This window comes from Sinocyclocheilus grahami, unplaced genomic scaffold (genome assembly GCF_001515645.1).
Source record: "Sinocyclocheilus grahami isolate Dianchi unplaced genomic scaffold, SAMN03320097.WGS_v1.1 scaffold1651.1, whole genome shotgun sequence".
Lineage (NCBI taxonomy): Eukaryota > Metazoa > Chordata > Actinopteri > Cypriniformes > Cyprinidae > Sinocyclocheilus > Sinocyclocheilus grahami.
The window spans coordinates 97,188-122,858 of record NW_015506830.1 but is presented as its reverse complement, the minus strand read 5'-3'; the positions used below and the strand labels follow the sequence as shown (position 1 = coordinate 122,858).

Below are 25,671 nucleotides of genomic sequence, written 5' to 3'. Positions count from 1 at the left end.
ATGGAGAACGCTCTAGGTTTTGTTCTCATCATCTCTACTGGGAAGGAGAGGGGCTTTCATTTGCTTCTAGCTCCTTTGTGAAGGTTGACCTCTCTCAGTCCCATGCTCGCATTTACATGAGTCTGAGAGTGCCGATTAATTCCCACAGATTCCACTGCGATGAAGTTTACTCTTAGTCAGCTTTTTCATTCTGTGCCATATTTGAAATGTCAATTAATATGCGATATTTATGCACTGTTATAATATTTATTAATATTTAGATAATTGGCTTTTATTAATTTCAGTTTAATTTTAGTGTAAGTTTCAGTAATTTTGTGATTTGCCTTTTTTATATTTATATTTAGCTTTGTTTTCAGTTAGTTAACAACTTTTTCATCTAATATTTGCCTTTTGTTTATTTTTTGGCTTTTTCAGTTAACAAATACAATTTTAATAGTTTATTTAATAACAACCCTGCTAATATGATCCAATCTTAGAGTAATTCATACAGATTTCAGTTAATCTACCCACCCAAAATACAAAACAAATGCTTTGATGCTTCAGTAAATACATTTTAAAACCTTAAACTATATATTAAAAATAAAGATAATCTTTTTTCATTAAAATACTTCATTTTTTTTATTTAACATTTTAAAGTAAATTTGTTGCACATGTTTAACTACACATAGTCAGTAACTATTTCAAGTACACAAGATAATTTATGTTTTTTTTAAATTTATTTAATTTTTTTTCCTTTTCAACTGAATAGAAATATTAGTGTTCTGTTCATGAGCATACAGGGAGGTTAATGCATGAGAAGCAGATGGACTGGAAGGAAATTCAGACAGGACCTTTCAAATATATGGATCAGCTGACCGGATAAGGGCTTTGGTGTTTGTGAATCTGCGAGGTCAAACTGCAAATGGAAGCCGACTTTTGGAATAAAACTGAACAGGCTGGTCCTGTTTAATGAAAGAGATTTGTCAATTTTTTAACCGTTGTTCCAATAATTGTTTTTGCTTTATTTGTGTATACTTGAAGTCAATATTTTTCTCATTTTGCTCAATTGTCGGGTGGAAGGGAAGATGCGAGCAGCCGCTGTGGCTGTTTACAAGTTCTGCCACTGTGATCACACACACCAAATTCCTTTTTGCATTGTCTAGTGACTGCGTAAATAAAGAAACTGAAGATGAATTTTGGGTTCTAGGGAGTGTGAACCGCGTGTATACATGACACATGGCTGGTCAGACATTGTAGCTGCCAATTTACTTAAGTTCTTGGTGATGGAGATGGACATTCAATCATTATGCTGCCATTGCACAATGTTGGGTACAAATACACCAAGCATGCCCTCTAGTTCTTCAGTTGTACGTATCTCGTTTTGTTATCTTTGTAAGACATCTAAAAGAATGTCACAAGATTAAATATTTGTTCATGTTGTAGATTGACAAAGATGTGCTTGATGTAAAACTGCTTGGTCCTATTTATTTGGATTCATCATTTGAGGTAACCGTTTTCTTTTTTGTGTTTTACATGGTTTTATTTAAAAAATGTTATTTTTGAAATGACTTCTCCCTTTGTCTTTCCTGTAATAAAGCTTGCCTTTGTGTGGCACACATGACTTTGCATATTGAATTTTTGAGAGTATTTCTGAGTTTTATTTTAAACTCTATACGGTTACATTCATATGAACAAATAAAAGTTACATGTTACTATATATATATATATATATATATATGCACATACTTTTCAGGCTGCTTAATTTACATATTTGCTACTGTTCAAAATTAGGTCATCAGATTTTTGTTTTTGAATGTCTTTTATGCTCCAAGCCTGCATGTATATATGATCCAAGATACAGTAATATTGTGAAATTATTACAAATTAGTGACTTTTAAAAAAATAATTTGAATATAAAGTGTCACTTTATTCTAGTAATGGCTGCTGAAAATTCAGCTTTGCCATTACACCAGTCTTCAGTTTCACATGATCTTTCAGAAGTCATTCTAATATTTGGTGCTCAAACTATTTCCTACTGTAAATGAATCAATTCATTAAATGTAATTACTCATTTCACTTTCTGCAAATATTGTGGCATTTTTACAGTTCATACAAATCCTTCAATATACACAAGCTCTCCTTTGGTTAGCGTTACTTATCGACTGTTTGGATGCCAGGTGGGCTGTCGTGTTGGCACGTTCCTCCCTTTTATCAGTCAGTATAAGTCATCTCCCACCTTAAGCACATACTTACCAAGATTCTTTGGATATTGAGCTGGGGTGCACATCTGTCTCCAGACACAACATCTGGGAGGGGTGTGGGGCACAAGCTGCTACCAGTGTCCAAAAGAGGAACGCTGCCAGGAGGCCATGTGGCTGAGGTGGAGACCCCGACTCAGTAGCCAAGAGACTTCCACACAGCCCAGCTTCCAATCTCACTGGGAAACAGCTCTACAAAGACAACCATAATGAAGTTACTCATTGGCCACGTGTAAAATGAGCTTTTCATTATGAAAGCAACGTCTCTCAAGGCTTGTCCAACAAAGTAGAACATTAGATTAAAGAAGTGCTAGTAGGAGCGAGCGTCAGGTTTGTTTGTTTATAGAGGAGCTATTTGCAGACGTTAAGTCCCTTGACCATCTGTGAAATTACTTTTTGTGCATTACAATGTTTTAATATAGTGTGCAACTGAAGACTAGCATGACTTCAAATTTTAAACTCCAGCACAAAAAAATTGTGTAGAAATAATTTTCATTCAGCAGTTGCTAGTAAATTTCACAAAGAAATGGCAAGTAACACATTATTAGCCCCTTTCACACATGAAACCTGGTAAATTGCCGTAAAATTGCCAGATTTACCTTTCCGGTAAATGCACAAATGTGCTGTTCACACAAGCAATGGTGTTTCATCTTTTTACCAGTAAGATGCTAATGCACAGGCGTAAGGTGATGATCACACAGAACTTTTTTCTCTTATAGTACACAATATTAACTGCAGAGCTTCAGCGCTGATGAAAAGAAGGCATGGTCTAAAGACTTGGGGCACTTATTTATTACTTATGAATGGGAGAAAGTGCAATGTGCAAACTGGTGGAGCAGTCCGGGCTTCTAAATAAAAGAGCCAATCACTAATTGCTAATGTCATTGCGTCACTGCAGCTGCCGAAGCTCTGCTGTGCTTGCTATAGAAAAAGTCACGGTGTGTCTGAATCACATACTGTTTGAGCAGGTCCAACATTTGAATTTGAACTTACTTTGCGACCGTTAAAAAAAGTCTGTTTTATATAGTAGTATGAATGAAATTCAGACGTACTGCACACAATGTTGTTACTGTTACTACTTATTTGGCTTATTTTTTAGCATACTAGGGAAGTATTTGATTTCGGACACATCTTCAGTGTCCTGAGATGTGTGCTTAGGAGTGCACATGCATATTGGCTGATCTAGACTTAAAAAAAAGCTTTTTTCAATGCTTATCTGAGCATAAGAAACAAAATTGTATGAGACAGGTGTTGTCAGATTTCATTGGTGATTTCAAATATGAAATGTAATTGTAAGCTCGGTGAACAGATTTGAAGAATTTGATGTTTCCTCATTCAAAGAGATAGAAGCTGTACTTGCATGACTGAAATAGCTGCCTGCAAGGCTTTTCAAAGATGGCCACTGAGTGAAACGACTTGCCTTAAGTTGACTTTGGCAGGGTCTCGAGTGCGAGACGAGATGCAACAGTCAGATGTCTATCTAGTTCATAGATTTTAAATTTAGATTTTAAAAGCAGTGGTGCTTACTGTAAACTTCTCCGACAGAGCTTTATGACTGACCCAAAACAGACTTCTTAAAGCAGAACAATCTTATTTTTTGTTCACATATAGCACACTGCATATAGCATACTGGTATCTGTAATTTACTGGTAATGTTACATCTGCTCATACCGGAAAATTGCCAGAACTTATTTAGCAGCATTTTCGAAAAGGTCCTGTTCACACTCTAAACGGTTATTTACCAGTAAAGACTATATGTATGGAAGGGCTGTTGAATTAAACATTACAATTTTGAAGTAGATTGTATTTTCCTGTAAAATGTACTCAAATAGTTACAACTTCGAACATTTTTTACAATTTATAAACAGGCCTAAAAGACCCACTTCTGTGATGTCAGTGTGGGAGTTTATCAAAAGCACTACCCTCCTGCTTCAAATCAGTGAGTTTACGGGGTCTCTGACCTCTTGAACACCTGCGGTGTTTTTGATCCACTCAACAGCGCTTATGAAAGCATGCTAGAAGGATCTAGGTTATTGTTAAATGCCATGCTAGACACATGCAGTGAAAGTACAAGGACCTAAGGGTCCATTCTCACCTTAGCCCCTCTAGTGTCCACTTGCACAAAACAGGAGCATATTACTCATACTCATGGAGAGGGAGCTGTAACTGCATACGTTAATAGTCGTAGCAAATTAGGCCAACATCTGGACAGGCACAGGGAAAGGAATTGCTCACTCGGCTATATGAACAGATATGGTTTAGGGCCACAGGCATCATGGCACAGTCTATACCAGACAAAACTGCTGGGTAGAAAACTGATTTGTTTCCATTTTAGTTTATTTTAAATTGTTTGCTTGTTGCACCGACATTGCCCTTATAAGCTACATTTACAGTTATGTAGTGATTATTATTATTATTAATAGTTAACCATTATTAGTATACAGACATTAGAGTCTATAAGATATGAAAGTGAGTAGCAAACAATGTTCCAGCAAAATAATAAATCAAATTTGAAATAAATAAAAAATGTTGTTTAATCAGATTTTTTCTACAATAGCTTGGGTAAAACTGAGAACATTTAATTATTCATTATTTACTATTAATTATTGATTATTATAATTTTATTGTTTTCCTGTCTTGTAGAAATGGGTCAGATCATGGATGACAAAAATGTAAGGAATACATTTTTGTAATGCATAAAATCAGGGGATAACTGTATTTTTTGGCCATTAAAATTAATTAATAGTTTAAAAAATAGTTATAAATGAAAAATATATTTTAAGATTTATTTTATATAAATATTTTATATTTTTCTCTTTTGGTGCACCTCAAGTATTCATAAAAAACAGGCAAGGAAAAATTAAAAACTGTTGCCAAAAATGCAGTTTCATTTAATTTTGTACAATTAACTAGACAATAATGCAGTAACATGATTTTTGGTCATTAAAATTAACTGATAATTATAAATAATTTTTAAATACACTGAACTGAATATCAATACAATAGATTATGTCAAAAATATGACGTTGGTTTATGATTTTAATTGTTGGATACAGTCAACAAGGTCTAGATCTCTAGGGTAGGAGGCCAAAAGCGACATTTTTAATTGATATAACCTATTGACATGATCTTGTTCTGACAGGTGGGTCTTTTGTAAAAACATCTCAGCATCCTACAATGCATCTTTTTTCAAAGTGTCTCTAAGAACTGTGAGCTGGAATTTCGGTCAGGGTATCTTATCCTTGTCTGAATGTGTGTGAACTTGAGAAGGGAAAGCGAGCATCGCTCTCTGATTACTGATGAGCCGTCTGCCTCTGCAGCAGACCCGCAGACACTTCCACACTCTCTCTGTCTCACACACAGTCTCTGCCGCAGTGCAGGCCCAGCCAGATCATCAGCAGCCATCACTAGTGTCTCTGTCTTACTACGGCGCGTCAGGGTCAGCAAGCCAGTTAGACACTATTTTGTGCCCTCTCAGTATTGAGGGTGATAGATGTTTTCATATTGGGCCAAACCATTTCAGCGGTGTATGTAAATATATCTATTTTTTCATGCAATAGTAATGTGACATATTTGATCTGGCACTCCATTTGTGAAGATCCATAAGCGTCTGTGTGCTCTGGGCAGACTAATGAAGCAGTCGGAGCTGCAAGGATAACATGTGCCCTGCATTTACCCTAGTAACAAAAATTATTCAATCCCCCACAGAGCAACTATTACCCTCTAATATTGCAGAATCATATAAACATCAAAATTTAATAGACTGAAATATACTTTAATGTACTGAAAAATAAAAGATATTATAAAAAGTTATATTAATAATAATAATATTTAGTGATACATTTCCTATAAATAATAAAAAAACGAATAAAAAAGATTGGTTTCTTACAGAAACTTGGGTAAAACTGAGAAAATGAAATGGTTAATAATAATGATGAAATACAATATAATATAAAATTAATATTATGAATGATTTGTCTTCTTGTCTTGGTTCAAAAAATGAATGACGCACATTTGAGGAATGTTTTCGTAATGGGGGAAATAATTCAGTAACATGATTTCTTGGTCATTCAAATTAATTAATAATTGAAAATAGTTTTTAATACACTGAGTTGAATATCATTTCAACAGATTATGTCAAAAATATGACATTTTTGTATGATTTTAATAGTTGTATACAGAGGTCTAGACCTCTGAGGTGAGATAGCCAAAAATCAATATTTCTATTGGGATGTTGACATAATTTTTATTATATAATGATATTATTTTTAACATTATGATTTTTCTAATTTAATGCAACATTTTTCATTATGAAAGAATGTTATGTCAGCATAACAATTCAAGTGAAAAGATGGGCTTAAAAATATCTCAAGTTCATGTAAAACACATTCTGTTTTTAAAAACCTAAGACTTTCTGTTAATTTCCAGGTTTAAAATAAATTTAGAATTCCAGATATTTAGACCCCACTATAATTCAAATTTAACATGAACAACCACTACTATGCTTGATATAAGTAATAGAATGTTAACAAATTAGTTTTGTGTAAATATTCTAAGTTTTATGCTCAGTTTGTTCATTTTCTATCCAAATATTCTTTTCATAATTACCCCAAACCTCTCTTAATGGCTCAAATTTATTAATGGAATGTTAACAAACATTATAAACAATTTTGTTTACCCAAGCAAAATGTCTTTTCCATGCGTGTGCTCCTTTAATCATCCTGCAACCAGCTGACAGTAGTCTGATCCTGTAGTCTCCATGAACACCCTGTCCACCCACTCGCTCTCTACAGGGCAAATGCAGACATGATCAATTGTTCAACGTTTCTGTACCTCTGCCAGTCTAGTTTCTTCTGTTGTTTTGCAACAGAAGCACTAAAATCTTCCTTGTGTTTCTAGGACACATCCAAACACATTAAATGGTATGTCCTGTCCCATGTTTTAGTGAAGCAAGTCAAGTGTTTCCGTGTTTCCTGTCTGGATGAGTACTCTCAAATTTAGCCATGATTCTTTTCATCTGTGTGTATTTATTTGGGTGATTCATACCGCCGCTCATTTCATTGTCTAATTAAATATTGGTTCCGATTATAACAATATCCACATGCCTGCTCTGCATAAACTGAAACAGGATATTGAGTAACCCAAAGAAAAGACACAAACATGCAAAGATATGCACACACTCGCATTGTGCTTTTCCTCATGCCATCACTAGGCAACGTTGCACACAAAGGCTGCGGCAGTGGCAGCGTGGTCTGATGTGCAGAGTGTGACAGTGTTGAATGCACTGGGGCAGCCAGAGAAAAGCCATGTATTCAAGCCACAAGTCAGGTTACTGACATTACCTCCAAGTGAAAGAAAAAGAAAGAAATATAGGCAAGCCAAACACTCGAGCAATGACCAACCATGTCCTGCAAGTCAATCTGCCAAACAACAAGGAGGGTTAAACCACTGTGTAGGCTACCGAACACGGCCAAGATGATTCATCCTTGTCAAACCCAGACAACTCACCCAAATGCACAAATACGCTTTTTCAGTTCAAGTGCCATGATGGGATTAAATGTAAATTATGTATGCTCTGAGTTGGGGGTCACCATGTCTGGGTTTATTTTGCAATGATGACCGGCAGACATTATCCTGCATAAGGGGTCATTCACACAAAATGCGTTTTTGCATTTAAAAATGTGAGATGCATGGCAGTGGAATGAAAAAAAAAAAGCATAGAGATCCAAAAGTTTGCACCAGGAAGATCAACGTAATGCATTTTTTAAAAGTTAAACTTAACTTGAGTGCTGTGTTTCTAAAACCCATGTCAATAGCGAGACGCTGCAAAAGACGCAAGTGCAGTGGTCAAAGGGGCCGTTCACATGGAATGCATTCCACTGTGTTCCTTTTCCATTGTTTTTCTACATAATTGCGCAAGATGAATGTCTTTGTTCCGTTGCACACGCATCTTTTTTTCCATTCCACTGCCCTGCATCTGGCTTTTTTAAACGCAGAATCGCGTTCTGTGTGACCTGCCCCATGTCTATCTAACATGTTTACATAAAAAAAACCAGTGGAAAAACAGTGCAGTGTAATACAAAATTCTGTATGAACGCTGCCTAACATGGCTACTTGCCAAATAAATATGTGTATATGAAATATTTGATTGAGTTGAAATGATTTTAGGTCTTTCACTAAGAGCTCCTGTTATTGTCGGACTGAGGTTGGCTCTCAGAGGCACAGCTCTTATGGAAAGGCTGAGGATCAAGGAATTGGACTAAGTGTGAAATGATGTTAAAACCCAGTGACAGGGCTGCGATTAGGAATCACACTCCCTGAACAAGCACTTGGGGGATGTTTCTCCATGTACTCACAAATACTATATAGGAAGTGAACCACAAAGTGAGCTTGAAGAAGGTTATGTAAGAAACACAGAGTGACGTTATGTTCCGTGCGGCTGACGGGATACAAAAACAAGTCATGTTCTTGGTATTTGGGAGTTGATGTAGCTTTCATGATGCTTCACTGCTGCTTTTCACTTCGGATTTGTTCTTTTTGATAGTGAGGTAAGCAAACCGAAATTTTGCTTTGGACTTACAAAAAGTACTATTGTATGTGTTTTTAACAAGTTGTTTTTAGACAATGGTAATACTTTTTAATATCCAATTTTAATCATCATTATATTTTACATAATGATGTAAAAGCAAAATTAAAATATATAATAAAAAATATTTAATATTCTGCACTATTTCTAGGTGACTAATGAAAAAAGATATTCTGAAATTCATGATAATTTTTATAATTTATAATTCCAATTTTCACTCAAATGGTTATGCTAATATCATTTGCAATTAACATTTTGGCATAAAATAGAAGCAGTTTCACCCAGACTTGTGGACTCCACTTTATACCAAAGTACCACCACAATAAGTATGGTTTCCATGTAGGTACATAAAATATTCATCATCTCAACCTGTAGCAAGGTCTTTGACTCTGTGTTTGTGCGAACATCCACTGTATTTTTATGAACACTCCATCTTTCTCAACGATGCATTGATACGGACCAAATAACCAAGAGCTGTCTTACTTTGTAGATTTGTTTTTCCCTGTGAACAGATATAATCCTTGTCTTCATGCATTTTCACAGCGGTTAGCCTGTTGTCATGGGAACATGAAGACGTACACAGGGAGAACGTTTCCCCCTTGTTCCAATGTCTTTATTCAACTAGATACAGACAGTCACTCAGACTGTGCATCCGTGCATGGTGTGAATATTAACACTGATGTGAAGAGCTCTTCTCATACATTTTTCATACACTGAATGGCTAACAATCACAAAGAGATCAGACAAAGAAAATCAGAGGAGAAATGCCACCTGCTAGAATTGGTTATTCCATTGTATTCATTATAAACACACTTGATTCAATCTGATTATGTGGCTAAACAATATGTTCAACCCAGAACATCTAGTTTACCTAAACAGGGCTCGATGACATTTATATGTCCAGGCTGCATAGGTCATGGCATTTGCATTGTCTGTAGCTGTAAGTCTTTCAGCCTGACCGATTTCGGTTTAAACTATAGAATGCAACACACTGGTATAGATACAACAGACAGAACACACACACACACACACACACACACAGCAAAGAGTATTTACTATGTGACGAGCAAATGTGAGATAATGCACTGTTTCAGGTGACTGGTGTTGCCTAAAACCAACAGTACATCATGGTAACTGCTTCTAGTGATATACTGAACTTGTTTACAGTTCCATCAATGCAGCTCCATGGGCCATCTTTCCAATCGTCTGCACGACTCATTAGGCTAAAGGCCCTGCTAATGGTGGCCATGTAATTGGAGTCATAAATAAGGCAGCCCCATCCAGACAATCACCAGACAACCAAAAATAAAAAATAAAAATGCCTGCAGGAGATAAAATAGGCCTTATTAAGCAATGCCATAAACAGACAGCATGAAGTGAGGAGAAATTGAGTATTTTTCTTTCCTGTTTTGCTCATATGAATCCAAAATATGAACTACTGCACCATTCTCAAGTAATCCAAAAATAATTGTGATTACAGCTGCTGTAGTTAACTAATAGTGATAAGTGTCGATTACAGCATTTTATTTAGATCTAGTACCATTGAGTCAAAGGTTTCTATTTACAGTGTTTTTGCAGCGCTGAACGTTATAGCTAATCTGTGGAATGGATGATTGCAATGGTCAATCAGAGGTATTATTTTAAAAATCCACTCAAAACACTAGTTTTGTTCAACGCAACATTGTCTTACACTCTCTCAAGGTATAGAAATGATATTTAGGAGATTCATTGTGTAGAGTAGGAGTAGTCACATTTACCGTTGTTCAGCGAATGATCACAGCTATAATACAGTCTTTTTAATAGGAATCCATGCGATCAGGAATTTTGCACAAAGGCAAAAAATTTCCCGATGTAGATTTTGCATTTGGTTCAGTTGGTCATGCAGATTTGCTGCATTGACCTACAGCTGCTTGGTTTGAAAGTGACTTCTGTGTGAGCTGTGCTTTATACAACTCTACACTATACTGACAACATAAAATCAATGTTTTAACTTGTGAAAATGTGAACATTTCACTAATTTCGCTATATGTAACAGGCAAAAAAGGGTCGAGTGTCTATTGTAAATAGTGTAGCAAATGTACGAAATACAGCTCACAAAGAAGTCATTTAAAAAAAAAAAACAGCTTTCTGTTGGTCAACGCACCAAATTCGCCCATGAAAATTTGCAGAACAACAGTAAATGTGACCACACCTTTAATCTTAGACTATAAGAGGAGTTTTTGCCAGAACGCAGAAGAGTGTTTATGCTGAAGTGATAGACAGCTTCAGTAATTAGAGTGTATATAACATCAATGTCAGTATATCATTTTTCTATAATTTGACAATTTTTTATGCTGCTAAGTGGAACAATGTGTAATTGACAGTCTAGTCATTGTCTTGAATTACTGAACATAAACAATAAACTAATTCAGAAACATTTTCAACTTGTTTTGTATGCACCGCTGCTATTTAATGTTTCATATCAAAGGGAAATAATCAATAATTCGAATTTTTATCATAATCATTTCAACCCAAATCAATTTTAGAAACAAAACAAAATGCAGTATATCCAAATCTCAGTTGTTTCAAAGACGCTGGAACCATCACATCCCAGGTAGCCAAAACGGTTTGGCCCGATAATGGCCCAGATCCGGCAGGCCGGATGAAATAACTCGGCCCGGCTGCGGTTGACAGAGTCGGCATGGACATGAGATGAATGACGCCCTAGAATCGACCCAAATTGTTACGGACTGCTCAGAGACTGAGTGAGGATCCAAATGCAGTGTTTATTAGGAAAGTCCAGAATCGAAATCAGACAGCAGGCAAGGGTCAACACACAGGCAATCAGTCCGACTAAACAACAAGGCAGAGAACACAGGCAAAGAGTCCAAAAACCAAGATACATATAAACAGGAGAAACACTCATAGATGCAGTGTAACACTTACAAGACTTCGCAAAGAATGACAAACTAAACCAGACTTATATAGGGTGAGCAGACGGGGTAAATGAGACACATTTGCAAACAGTGAGTGTTGATGAGTCCGGGCAAAGGATTATGGGAAATGAAGTTTTTTGAAGGAGTGGTAGAAGTCTGGGATGCTAGAGATCATGACAGAGCCCCCCCCTTAAGGAGCGGCTTCCAGACGCTCCACTATCAGTCCATGGTGGAGTTGATGGAGGGAGTAACCATGAAGGTGACACTGGAGGTATCAGGGGTCCGACTGACGGAAACGGAGCCGGTGGAAGGGGAGCCCAAGTCGGAGACAGAGAGCCGAAGAGCCGGGGTGACACTGAGGGATCGGAGGGCCATGGTTGAGCCGACAGCTCTGGTGACCGAGGTGCAGGTGGGGATCCGGAAGGCCACGGTGGAACTGGAGCGACTGAGGACCAATGCGGAACCGGTGGAAGGGGAGCCCAAGTCGGAGACAGAGAGCCGAAGAGCCGGGGTGACACTGAGGGATCGGAGGGCCATGGTTGAGCCGACAGCTCTGGTGCAGGTGGGGATCCGGAAGGCCACGGTGGAACTGGAGCGACTGAGGACCAAGGCGGAACCGGAGGGAGAGAGGAGCCCAACGGAGCCGGAGGGATGGAGGGACGAGGCGAAGCCAGAGGAGTGTAGTCCTGAGGCGAAGGCCAACGAATGACAAAAGGTGAAGCCGGAGGAATGAGGAAGCCCGGTGGAGCTGGTGGACTGATGGGCCACAGTGGAGATGAGGGAGCTTTGAGCCAAGGCGACACCAAAGGGTCTACGGACCGAAGTGGAGTCCAGGTCTCAAAGGCCGGAGACGGAGACCTGGGATCCTCCAATCCTGGTGTCCCTGGCTGTGACGGGACAATCAGAGAGTTCATATACAGCCTCCATAGCCGTGACAGGACATGCAGAGAGTTCACATACGGCCTCCATTGGCAGAATAGGACAGGCAGAGAGTTCACATACGGCCTCCATAGCCGTGACAGGAGAGGTAGAGAGTTCACATACGGCCTCCTTGGCCATGACTGGACAGGCAGAAAGTTCACAAACGGCCTCCTTGGCCGTGGCTAGACAGACATATTGTTCACAGATGGCCTCCTTGGCCGTGACAGGACAGGTTAAAAGTTCAAAGGCAGACGCCGCTGCCTCTGGAGGTTCTGCAGCACAAGCCAACACCTCGAGAAGAGCTGAAGTGGAGCACTCTAGCTAGAGATCATGACACAAATACACTGGCCCGAGTCCGGCTGCCAAAACTGCCAGCATTGGGCCACAATCACGCCGAAAATAATTTAAACACTTAGCCGGTACTGGCCCGAGTCTGGGTACTAAAACTGAGTCAACACCACCGGCGTTGGGCCACAATCACACCGACGACAAATGAAACACTTAGCCAGTACTGGCCCGAGTCTGGGTACTGAAAGTGGGCCAACACCACCAGCATTGGGCCACAATCACACCGACGAGTGGCCCAATGCCGGTGGTGTTGGCTCAGTCAAAAAATCCAGACTCGGGCCAGTACTGGCTAAGTGTACTATTTTGGTTGGCGGTTGCCAAAACACAGCCGAGTGAGCCGAGACTCAGCCGCAATTGGCCAGATTACGCTGGCTACCTGGGATCTGCCACCAGCAATCATACCATGCTTGAAGATATTATAACTCAGACTATCTGGGTGGCTCTGACACAAAATATATGAATGGAAACGTGTTTGAGTGGGTGGAATATTAAAGATGCTTCTTATGACATTTGCACTGATGTTATGCCTACACCTATGCAGTAAATAAATTATGGACAATTATGTTTGCTGTCCTGATGACTGCATTGAAAATTATATGCTTGGACAAACTGATGTGAAACACTTTGGAGTTTGTGTTTAACCAACATCAACACCATAATTATGAGTTCCCAGTTGGAACTTTTCACTGGAATGCCCTCCCAAGTCAGAGTTCTGACAACTCCAACTTCATAATTCAATATGGCTGCTTATTGCATCAACAGAAGAAAAACTGTAGCAATATACACTTTATTAGCACTTATGTTTGTCTTTGTCTCAATAAACTCAGTGGTGCAAATAGTACTATCCAACCTCTGTTTGTGGACATGATTCTATGGCATTATCTGTGCAAAATACTGCTTTTTATATGTTTTTAATTGACTGGTATTGCCAACAATGGACAACAATGGAATGCCTGACTGAATTTATATAGTGGTAAAAATCCATAAATGCTGTAATATTTCTTTTCTCAGTAACATCACAGCTCCATCATCCTACAAGCAAATGCTTCCTATGTGTCCAATTTACCCTGATATCCGCTTTGTGGACATTAGACAGCCTTCTAATAGCTCTATAAGAATATGTTTGAGGGGTTTTTCAGATCACCATTTTATTTTCTCATGCTCACAGAGGAATGATGATATCTTTTTAACTCTCACAAGTGGAAACACAGGCTTTTGCTAATTATTAACATTTTAAACAAGAGGCTTCCAATCTGTCTTCTGGAAATCCAGCCAAAGCACAGTCTTTGCCAGAGCTGCTCTCGTGCCATAATGGTGAAGTCCATCTGAGAATCTCTCAGGAATCTAAGGGCCTCCTCTGCTAAATCAGGCAGAAGAATAGCCATATACTGCTCTGAATCAGAAAGTTCAGAAACATTCTTTGACACCTAAACAGTGGGGTCATGAGGTAAACACACAAATGGAGCTAGAAACAACTGAATCAACCCAAACGAATGCCATTGGAGTCCATGCTAGAAGACAGATACACAAAAAACAAATGCGCAGAAATACTCTCAGAGAGTCGGAGAGTCGGGTTTGAGGAAAATACAGGCATTGTAGGTTGTGGGGAGTGAATGTACAGCGCTGTCTTCCACCTTCAATACCATGACGGAGGTGAGACCACCACACCCCCAACTCCTCCTCGGGCACCGCAGTAAAAATGGCTGGCCACTGCTCCGGGTGTGTGTTCATGGTGTGTGTGTGTGTGTTCACTACTCACTACTGTGTGTGTGCACTTGGATGGGTTCAATGTAGAGCATAAATTCCGAGTATGAGACACCATACTTAGCAACACGTCATGTCACACACACACTATAGTACCCAACTGCTATTTAGGGTTTCTGTGGGTCTTAAAAAGTCTCAATTTGCCCTTCTACAAATTAAGCATTTAAAAGGTCTTAAATCAGAGCACAGAGTCTTAAATGAATTGTTAAAAATGAATATCTTCTTCAGTCATTAAATCACCCCTGGAAAAAAGTTCTGGCTACGCAGTATGTTTTTGATTCACTAAAAAGAATCAGCTCACACTGGAATCACGCTGATTGCGCTGTATGGTTTTGAAACCGACTCATAAGAGTCATTCGTTTGGGAATTGGTTGGACTGCAGCGGCGACGCAGTACGTTTTTGCTTGTCGCACTGTCTGTTTCTCGCTGTAGATTCAGTAGTAGTGCAAGAAACACAAACACTGCCAGAGAATTTTAGCACGGTGTTCCTCTGCATCGGTGGAAGAAAGCACACGTGAGAACTAAACAAATCTAAATCTCACCCATATTTTAATTTAAAAGTGAACCTGTTCTTGGTTCCCAGCCCTAGGCCCATTGTTAGATAAAAGATAGTGTATCATGCTGATGCCTGTGCTACAGAGAGGTGTGCTGGGATTAAAAAAGGAGAGCGACAGCTCAATGGCTGCTATTTAAAACAGTGGTATTAATTTGTTACTTTTTCAAAATCATTGATATATTATTAATAACAACAACCACTTGTATTTTTCTCTTATTATTTTCATCAACAATATGGTTTAGTAATTAAAATCATTTAATTATTGTCCGTGCAGAGGCTATTCCGTTTTATTGATCTATGGCGCATTCATTTTGATTCTTTACACGTGTAATGATGTCCAGTGACTTGTTTGCATTATTTCTGCATTATTTTATTTATTTGTAAGACTTTTTTATGACTAAATTTGGTAATGGGAGAGTAAAATTATTTTTTAAACGTACACCGTTCAAACTAGGCTGCTTATGTTGAAGTGTTTGGGATGTGGCTTTTAATGATGAGACCTTTTTTGTAATCAGGCTCTCAAAAAGTATATAACAATTTGGATATAGATTTATCGGCCAACATATCGGTTATCGGCTTTCAAAAATAAAGAATAATCGGTTATCGGTATCGGCCAAAATTTTCATATCGGTGCATCCCTAAGAAGCAGCATGCCAGGGCTATCAAAGCCCAGATCCTAAGTCATTAAAGAGCACAGTGGGGAGGGGCACAATGTAGCTCTATGGAGAGGACAACCCGAGTAAAATGTGCACAAATGTCATGCCAGAATCTCATAAAAGCACAGAATTTGTCTACCAGATTGTTAAGATTTTGAAAGTTTGAAACACTGTTGTGTATTATTATTATTAATATTATTATTATTCAAAATACAATAGAGATGCTTATAGGCTACTTGCATATTTCACCATATTTGCAATCTGGCTTTATTTCAATTTTTCCTAATCCCTGCCCTTTGCAACCCCCACCCTCTCATGCAGGCAGATGGATAATGACATGAGTGAGATTGCCCAGGGAAATAAATGTGACAAGCCACATACAATCCAGCTTGTTTTATGCACCATTTCACACACAATTTCAAAATATCAAGAATCAGTCTAATTGTTTAAATTATACACTCTAAAAAGATCTGTAAAAAATAGGGCACAATGTACTGTATTAATATTAAGAAATTTTCCATATTGATTTTTTAGAGGTGTTTGAATTTTGCACTGCACTTCATTGTGCTTTAGAGTTAACAGAAATGTCTAAAATTAATGGATGATGTTCTGGCAGAAAATTAGCAGTACATTTTCTGTTTATTTCTTTGTTTGTTTGTTTAATATTTATTTATTTATATTTTTAAATACAGGCTATAAATATGCATGCAATAAATCTCAGAATATCAGTTCACGCAAAAAGAAAATATGAGCTAGATATGTATGCAACCTGTCTAACTTATCTTGGTATCTTGACGCTGATGAGAAACCTTTAAACATACTGAACATATAATCATTATCCATACACATGCTAGTCAGGCAAACAAGCAGTACAAACATTCAGTGTGTTCAATCCTGATATAGAGGGATATAGAAGGAGGGGAGAGTAGAGAGAATACGGCAGACAAAGAGTGCTCCTAGCATGAGGAGCAACAATTTTTGTGGAGAGGAAAGCCTGGCTGAGCCAGATGGGCCGGGCCGTGATATGGAAGAGCAGCAGATGTCCAAAAAAGATTTGGCATGGCGCTCATACCACTGCAAAGCCTCACGGTCCAGCCTGCACATTGAGCATCAGACACCTGAGCCACTCTAGATCTCTCCCACTAATGGCATTAATAAGAATGCAAAGCTCTTGTTCAGTTTGAGTATTACTGCTAGAGCTTATGAACAAACCCAATATTATTAAAGGTCCAGAAAAGTATGACACCATTTCTTTAAAGCTGTTGCTGACAGCAAAAGTTGGTTAACATTATAAGGCAAGAGGGACTTATAACACTCAGGAATCAAATGGCTTATTCGTCCATATATCACATATGGTTATGGAAAACGATTAATATGTATATATGTAAAATAGTATTTTCTTGTTACAGTAGATCACCTCCCTTCTCAGAAACAAGACTACTTGGTTTCCCGTGTGTCATTTCCATACACCTATCCAGGGATGGGCAGTATTTGAAATAAAATATATACTATTTTGTTTTTAAATACCTTTTTGCATTTAAATACATTTAATCTTAGTATTTTTGTATTTTCAAAATACATAAGGTACTTTGCCAATCAACCTCCTTATTAGACTGCTGATTTCCTGCAGGGATGGGCAGTATTTCAAATACATGTATTTTGTCCAATGTACAACACAGTGCTTTTATCATTGATTGCACCACCCGTCACTGCATTTCTGCCAAAATCCCCCTCAAGTATTAAAATTATGCGTTAGTCTTAAGACTGATACGATAAAAAAAAGGCTTATTATGGAATGGAAAAGACTTACCATGTCTTTTTTGTTGTCTTTTGACGTCAAAGGCTGTGTCCAATTAATCTCTACTGTATATTGGCATAAATTCATTTCGACGTTTCATACAATCTGGCCAAATTAGAGAGATTCCAACATGGACAGGTTGCATGGCAACCCCTCTTTCTCAGAAACCATGAATAAAACAAAGCAAGGTGAAAGATAATATGACCCAGACAGCATTAAATACGTGTTCACCAAAGTTATGTCCCTCCAGGTGTTCAGTGCAATGAATCATTGGCTGCAGAGATTTATATTAATTATTACAGTATGATATGTTTACTATATACTATTTACTGTTCTGAGTGTTATTCCAGATGATGGAAGCAGAGATGCATGTGGTGGTTCCTGATTCCTACGATGGAAATGGGCCTTTGTTTGAGATCTGGCCACACTTGCTGGTAGGAAGGCAGAATTGCTGTTTGTGTCGAATAATTGAATACCTTTACCAGGGCTGAGGTTAATATATTATCATAATAATGTTAAGTTAATAATTTTCATAATGAGAATTAATGATAAGATACACAATGCAAAACAATTCTTTGCGAGTTTATAAAAGTGAAGTAGCGCCCTCTATTGAGCATCTCAGAGCAGCGCCCCGAACTGTTTTTAGGTGCAGTGCAGTTTCTGCTCCAGGTTTCGGTTCATACATTTACATTTATAAAATCTGTTCATACTAAACATACTAAATAAACTGAAACAATTCCACTCTCATCTTTTTAAGTGGGAGAACTTGCACAATTGGTGGCTGACTAAATACTTTTTTCCCCCACTGTATGCTACTAATGTTAATGGTACTCTGAAAAAAACTGTAAGATTTCCTTTGAATCAGTTTTCAAGAAATCAATTTCATTCAGAAAGTACAAAAATTACATTTAACACACTGAATTAAACATGACATTTTGTAGTAATACTAAAATTGTATTTTGTTGTAAAACATGCTCAAATTGTAAATTTTCAGTGTAGTTCATTTTGCGCAAACTGCACTTCAGACAAGCATGACAGCTTCAATTCTTGGCTGGTCGTATAGCTCATGTTGCCATTTACAGAGATAAGCAGACTGCCTTGAGAAGTTAAACTTGATAAAAACCAACATAGTGTAACAGAACAGAATCCTTTTATTCAAGTATGAAAATGTAAAGCACATTTTAATTGTAGCATACAATTCCATTATGTAATACAAATCAACACAACTATAAAGGCAAATTATTTAATTTGAACAATCAGTCATCTGAAGAGGTCTATTTTATAAATCTGATTTTGAAGTGCATAGAATTTTGCATGACGGTAACACCATAAGTCCTACAAATCCTGATTGAATTGGTCCTTCATAACATAAAGGTTGGAGTAAGAGAATATGGTATCAAAACAAAACTTCTGTTTAGTGATACTGTAAAACATAAGCAACCTCTAACACAAAAAACTTCTTAACACAAAGTAAATGTTTTGGTTTGCGCAAAACAATTCGAGACCTGATCACCGCTTTCTAAAGTATGATGCATTTTGCTTAAAGCCTAAAGACTGCAATAAGGTTAATGCTTCATATTGATCAGAACACAGTTGAACCAATACCAACGAGTAATGAGTACCGTTAGATATAACAGGCTGTGACCTTTAGCAGAAGGCACAATAACATTTCAATGAGAGAAATACAAAACAAATTTGATAAATCTGCATGAACGACAGCAGCCTAGCATATATTTAAGATGTCTGGATGAATCTCACAAAACCTGGGCCATATCTCACACTGAAATCAAAAGAAAAAAACGAAATACATTTGGCTGAAAGAAAGTTATTTTGTGTGTGTTTTTTGCATGGTGTCATTTATTATAAATGTAATTGTAATTACAAATGATTTTGAAATAATGCTATTGATATATTAATTTGTGTTAACAATAAAAAATAAGTGAATTACTGTTTTACTGTAATATAGTAATATGTGTTATAGTAATGAAAATTATAATTGAGAATAATAGATATAACAAGAAATAGTTATTGAAATATGGAGGAACATTTATCCTATTTGAATCATTAAAATATGATCAGAAAATAATGTTTCATTGAAAAGAAACATCTTAGTGCTATAATAAGCTAAATGCAAAATATAATTCCTCATTTATTTCTTTTGATTTTAGGGTTAAATGTGACCTGGACGTATTTTTGTGAGACTCATTCGCTGTGTTACTGAATTATTTTCTACTTCAGCTAATTTTGTATGGAAAAATAGTGCTAGGCTTTGCTCCAAGTCTGAGACATAAACACAATGGTTACAGCAAAGTTTTGAGCTATTACGTTTTAGTTTGGTTTAAGTGGTTTATACGCCCTTTCAATTTGACATCATTTTTTATATAAGTAACAGAAGTTTTGACATCCAAAATGGATGTACTCAAAAATCTGTAAACAGCCTAAAAATACAAACTAGGGAAAACTGAACCCAACAAACAAAGCAAAAATATTACTTTTTATGCACATCATATTGAAATGAAAAACAAAAAAACGGACGTTATAAGTGATGAAAGCTAGGACAAACTGAAATCGACTTGCATTTCTTTTAATAGGACCTTATAATTAGAAAGGCCCACAAATAACCTCTCTCGATCCTGCACTCTGGAAGACCAGGCAGAACCCACTTTATATTCTCATAATAAGAAGATTACCTCCATTGCAAAGTGCTTCTTAGTGCTGATTACTAGAAAAAAAAAAGTTTGTGTGGGATTGTCCCAGCTGTACCCATTTAACTGTGCTATGCCATTTGTCCCTCATTTGTCTCCATCCAGATGTTACCATCAGTTGTTATTAAGGATAGTTTGGATGAAAGAAACAGAGTTAGAAGAGGGAGGCCAGCAGCCTAGTGATTCTAACCTGAAACAGGGAAGAGGAGGTTTGTACTGTAGATGAGGAATCATGTACACCTTCATAACATTCGCATTTTAGCAGTCCAGTGGGTATCTTAAACTCAGCTGAGTACACTGAACAATCTGTCTCAGTAAAGTGCACCCCAGGTTTGTACCAAAGAAAATGTGAAACACGCTGCCTTCACTCAGGTAAACTAAAGAACAAAGCTAAACATAAAGACTGAAATTAAACATTGTGAAACAGCGTCCTGATCAAATCAATGCTGCAGCAGATGACCGTGGCTTGATTCGACACAGTGTGTTTGTGAAGAGACTGTGGTCAAGCACACGTTTGCCATCCTTTTGAAACTTCTCAAGTGCTCGACACAAATCAATCAGCTGTTATTCCTTTCTCCCGCAGTTCCTCTGTCACCCGCACAAGGTATGTAGGATCTGGATAACCAAAGCTGAAAAAAAAAAAAAAAAAGCAATATTAAGTTGAATTAAATTAAAGCGCAAGTTAAAAAGTTCAGCTAAATGTTTCTTTGGCCTTTTCATATTAAGATGTATTAAATAAATGTATATTGTAATGTAAGAGTAGTATACACTACGATTCAAAGGTTTAGGATCAGTAAAAGAAAGAAATGAATTGTTTTATTCTGCAAAGATGCATTAAACTGATCAAGTGACTGTAAAGACATTTATAATGTTAATAAAGATTATTTCAAATAAATGCTGTTCTTTTGAACTTTCTATTCTACACTGATAATAAGAAATGTTTCAGCATATTAGAAGGATTTCTGAAGCATCATGTGACACTGCAGACTGGCTGCTGAAAATTCAGCTTTGCATCACAGGAATAACTGACATTTTAAAATATATTAAAATAGAAAAGAGTTATGTCAAATTGTAATTTCATTTTCACAGTATTGCTGTTTTTACTGTATTTTTTATCTATTAAATGTAATTTGAAATAGGGAATGGGATTACTTAAACTCAAACTTAAACTCCAAATTATTTTAATATATCTTTTGGTTTGCCTCTCACCCAAACCAACAGCTTTAAATTTTAAAGTTTGATGTTCAGGTCAAAAAGCAATTCCAGGGGAGATATGCCTATGGTATCACTGATTCCCCAGATACAATTTAGCAAACAACTATTAAACTGCATACCATCGTGGTCCGCCCCATATGGAGGTCTTGTGGTGGATATCATTCCAGGTAATAACATTATGCATGCCGGTGGTCATGGAGGTGCCTATGGTGAAGATGAGGCGCTGCTCAAAGGCCCGCCGCAGCATGCGGAAGACACGGTTTCCCTCAGGGCTGTCTGGCAGGTATGCCACTCGGTCTGTGCCTGGATACCTCACCCCAGGGTTTGAATGCTCTTGCTGAAAGAATTTTAAAACATAACAGTGTGTGATTATAGATTCCGTGTGGAATTTTTATGCACTAATTAATTAAATCTGGTCTGTGGTTATCTGAATCCAAAACACACTGCTGTTGTAATCTGCCTGTAAGCAGTACTTACCGCTTGCAAACCGGGAGGGAAACTGTAAATAATGCATATGCAGCCATAACCTTCATGGCCGGGCAACTCCAGGTCCGGGTCTCTTTCTACCATCATGGTCCCATTGGCCGGCTGGTTACCAATAAGCTGCCCATACACCAGCCTGCATACAGGACATGCTTTTTTAACTTGAAATGCCTGTTCTAAACAGGACCGACAGAAAGAGTGGCCGCACTTGTCCAGAGTTGTCTTTTCCACCATTTCCCCCATGCAGATAGAGCAAACGGTGCTCTCTTCTTCATGACCGATGGCTAATTCAGCGCCGGTCCTTGCTGCGGGCTCATGTTGCATGGGTAAAACCACGCAGGTGTCCATGTCTGCATTTTTCCTGTATTTCTGCTGTTGCCTCTGCGAGCGCCGTGGATGAGGGGGAGGCGGAGGTAACAAGGTCCCTTCCCCATCGGGTTCCATCGCCGTCATGCATGGTAACAGGGAACGTTTCCTTTTAGGAGCTGCCTCTTGTTTGGTCATCTCCTTCCGGGCACAGCGGCATAAGTCTATGAAAGCTTTCCGTGTAACAGGAGAAACCGGCCCCTCCATCATCCCAGTTCTTGCCCTGCTGCTGCCCTCCACCGGGGAGAGCCGCACAGCACAGCAGCCACCATGCTCCCCGCGCCGGATTATGTCTGCACTCAGTCCCTGCTTGTCCTCGAAGTCAACCAACCAGGGTCGTCCAGCGGCTGCAAGGTAATCCCACACCGCCTGTGACACCAGCACCTCGTCACTGCCCTGCCCCGCTCGCACACTCATCTCATCAGATGAAACTGTGAGGATAAGAGATCAGTTTGCAAGAGTCAACATGAGGCCACCATGGACATTAAAAATGGTGCAATTATTTAGTATTTTGCTTATTTTCTTGTGGTAAATATGCTACATTTGACACTACACCAAACCTAATACATATTTTATTAGTTACTTGACATGAAACTTTTTTTTTTTACAGTATTTTCAGTTAAAACACACACACACACACACACAGAGTTTAAAAAGTAAGTAAAATATTTTAAATTAAAAAAATTATTATATATAATCTAAATAAAAAATTTTTTAAAGAAAAGTGTATATTTTAGGTCACCTAAAATATACACTTTTCTTTAAAAAAATTAATAGATGGATAGATTTAGATAATATATAATTTTTTTTATTTCCTCAGAGTTTTACCATTTTAAATAACCATTTAGCTTTTTTAAAAATTAGAATTATAAGAATTTCCCACATAGTGAGGTAGATATGTGGGGGCGTGTTCGAACGAGCCGTTTTAGGTAGGACTCTTAACTTTTATAAAGAATATCTCTTTGGATTTGAGACTTTAGTCTTTGCAAATTTACAGATCTTCTTTATGCACTAAGAGCTTGTAACACTCCAAAGAGACAGGAAAAAATGAAATTGCATCATATGACCCCTTTAAATATACCATGTCACACTACGGGACACTGCTGTGACAGACAGATTGATGTCATATTAACTAACCAATTGCAGTAATGGTCAACCTTTCACCTTTTTTACAATTTTTGAGGTTAAATATTAGCTTGCACTTGTTATCAGTTCACCCTATTCTTGTCAGGAGAAACATATGATGAATATACGTGTAATGAGTCAACCCTGCATAAATTCACAATACTTCACACCTGACAAGAGCTGCAGGCTAGCATTAAAATTCTTCTTAGCCAGATCTTACAAGCTACTTGAGCTTAATCTCTAATAAAAAGGACTATATTATTAGGTTTAATCATATTATCATTTACCCTTTTACAATCAAATCGACTTGTGGATGTGCAGAATAAGGATGGAATATTTTAGACAATGAAGTTTCTTGCATGAATAGGCTGTGCCGAGTATTGCTCGTTCAACACCAACAGGCAGCCGTGCAGAATCACTTCAGCTGCTCTGAAATGTGTTCACTCACTGTATAAACAAAGGATCGTTCTGTGTTGCTCTACCTGCTCCTGCTCATGAATGTCACTTGATGCTTGCAGTGATTGTATTATTGAAACTAAATTACCTTGTGATCCCATAAATTCTCTTTAATTGCAGTAACAGGCCTATTTCCCTGTTTTAGAGAAAATAAATATACAAGTTAGATCAAGACATTGTTTATTTTGCGGATTCTCCAGCAACCTGACAGATGAAGAAAAGGATGGCAGTTGCCTTAACCTAAGCATTTGCTAAATTAAAAACAATAATGTAAATACACATTGGGATAAAGCCTATTGTGTTCATGTAATAAATGAATTCACCTTCTGTGGTGACTTTGCCGGAAGAGATTAATGTAAAGGGAACCTACTGCAACTGGAGAATGCCTGCTTCCACTCGACGAAGAAGTCAAGAGACGACCGCTGCATTGAACGTGCCTTAAAAACTATGACAATCCCGGCGAATGAATGCTTGGGATATTCTATTTAAGTTCGGATGACACTTCGCTCGATCAACACAGGCTCAGTCTCTTTGTGGTTTTCCAGTTCCCCGTCCTTGGCCACTGGAAGACAACATGCATACAAAGAACATCGCTGACTGTCACGACGAAACTGTTTAGCCTTGAGCTCCTTCGCGACACAAACTCGGCGTCTCTATGTCAGATTTCGTTATCACGCAGTTACCTTTTAGTAGTTAAAGTGAAAAAATCCCCTGAAAACAAGATAATGTAGGCAGGAAGTTCGTCATTCTAGTCTGTTGGCTGAGCCGGATTAGAGATTGCGGGATGTGACCACTGTGTGGCGCTCTTGAAGACCACATCAGCAATCGTTTTGTAATCCTATTGTCTGACCTTTGTGGGTTTTCTTATTAATCCTTTATGTATATATTAACGGGACTAATAGTGCAATTATTGCTTTTATTAACATTAATGTCATTTATTATTATTATTATTTAATTATTTGTGTTTATTTAGTTTGATGACACTTTCTTGTCTAGTGATGCTCTTTGGCAATATTGTATGCAAATCATCATGCCAATATAGTACTTAGGTTTGTTTGTTTGTTTACTTATTTATTTTATTTCCTGACATTTTTTGTGTATTGATACTTTGGCAATACTGTATGCAAATCATCATGCCAATAAAGTACTTAGATAGATTTGTTTGTTTGTTTACTTATTTATTTTGTTTCCTGACATTTTGTGTATTGATACTTTGGCAATACTGTATGCAAATCATCATGCCCATAATAGATAGATAGATAGATAGATGTCAGACGGACAGATAGACAGATAGATAGATAGATGACAGACGGACAGATAGATAGATAGATAGATGACAGACAGACAGACAGATAGACAGATAGATAGATAGATAGATAGATAGATAGATAGATAGATAGATAGAAGACAGACAGACAGACAGACAGACAGATAGATAGATAGATAGATAGACAGATAGATAGATAGATAGATAGATAGATAGATAGATAGATAGATAGATAGATAGATTGATAGATGACAGACAGATAGATAGATAGAC

The 25,671-nt window shown here is 37.6% G+C and overlaps 1 protein-coding gene across 5 annotated transcripts; it reads right to left on the bottom strand.

Moving 5' to 3' along the window:
* Positions 1-19,717: 19,717 nt before the first annotated feature.
* Positions 19,718-24,919, bottom strand: LOC107571783 (probable E3 ubiquitin-protein ligase DTX3). 5 transcript variants are annotated; one of them, XM_016258155.1, is made up of 5 exons: positions 24,455-24,919; positions 24,220-24,267; positions 22,179-22,981; positions 21,821-22,038; positions 19,718-21,115 (listed from the first exon to the last, which is right to left on the bottom strand). In XM_016258155.1, the coding sequence occupies exons 2-5, from the start codon at positions 24,230-24,232 to the stop codon at positions 21,040-21,042; spliced, it is 1,110 nt and encodes a 369-aa protein (XP_016113641.1). In that variant the 5' UTR covers positions 24,233-24,267; positions 24,455-24,919; the 3' UTR covers positions 19,718-21,039. The 5 variants fall into 5 exon arrangements, with proteins under 5 accessions (XP_016113641.1, XP_016113640.1, XP_016113642.1 ...); XM_016258154.1 differs by having other exon boundaries at positions 24,502-24,919; XM_016258156.1 differs by lacking the exon at positions 24,220-24,267 and having other exon boundaries at positions 22,179-22,691; positions 22,773-22,981; positions 24,502-24,919.
* Positions 24,920-25,671: the final 752 nt, after the last annotated feature.

Bases quoted from the DNA above. Each gene is read 5' to 3' on its own strand.
- LOC107571783 (XM_016258152.1), bottom strand. From the start codon at position 24,559: ATGCAGCGGTCGTCTCTTGACTTCTTCGTCGAGTGGAAGCAGGCATTC. The intron at 22,982-24,501 runs GTAGGTTCCCTT...TTATCCTCACAG, and splicing joins GCAGGCATTCTCCAGTTGCA to TTTCATCTGATGAGATGAGT. The intron at 22,039-22,178 runs GTAAGTACTGCT...AAATTCTTTCAG, and splicing joins TCCCTCCCGGTTTGCAAGCG to CAAGAGCATTCAAACCCTGG.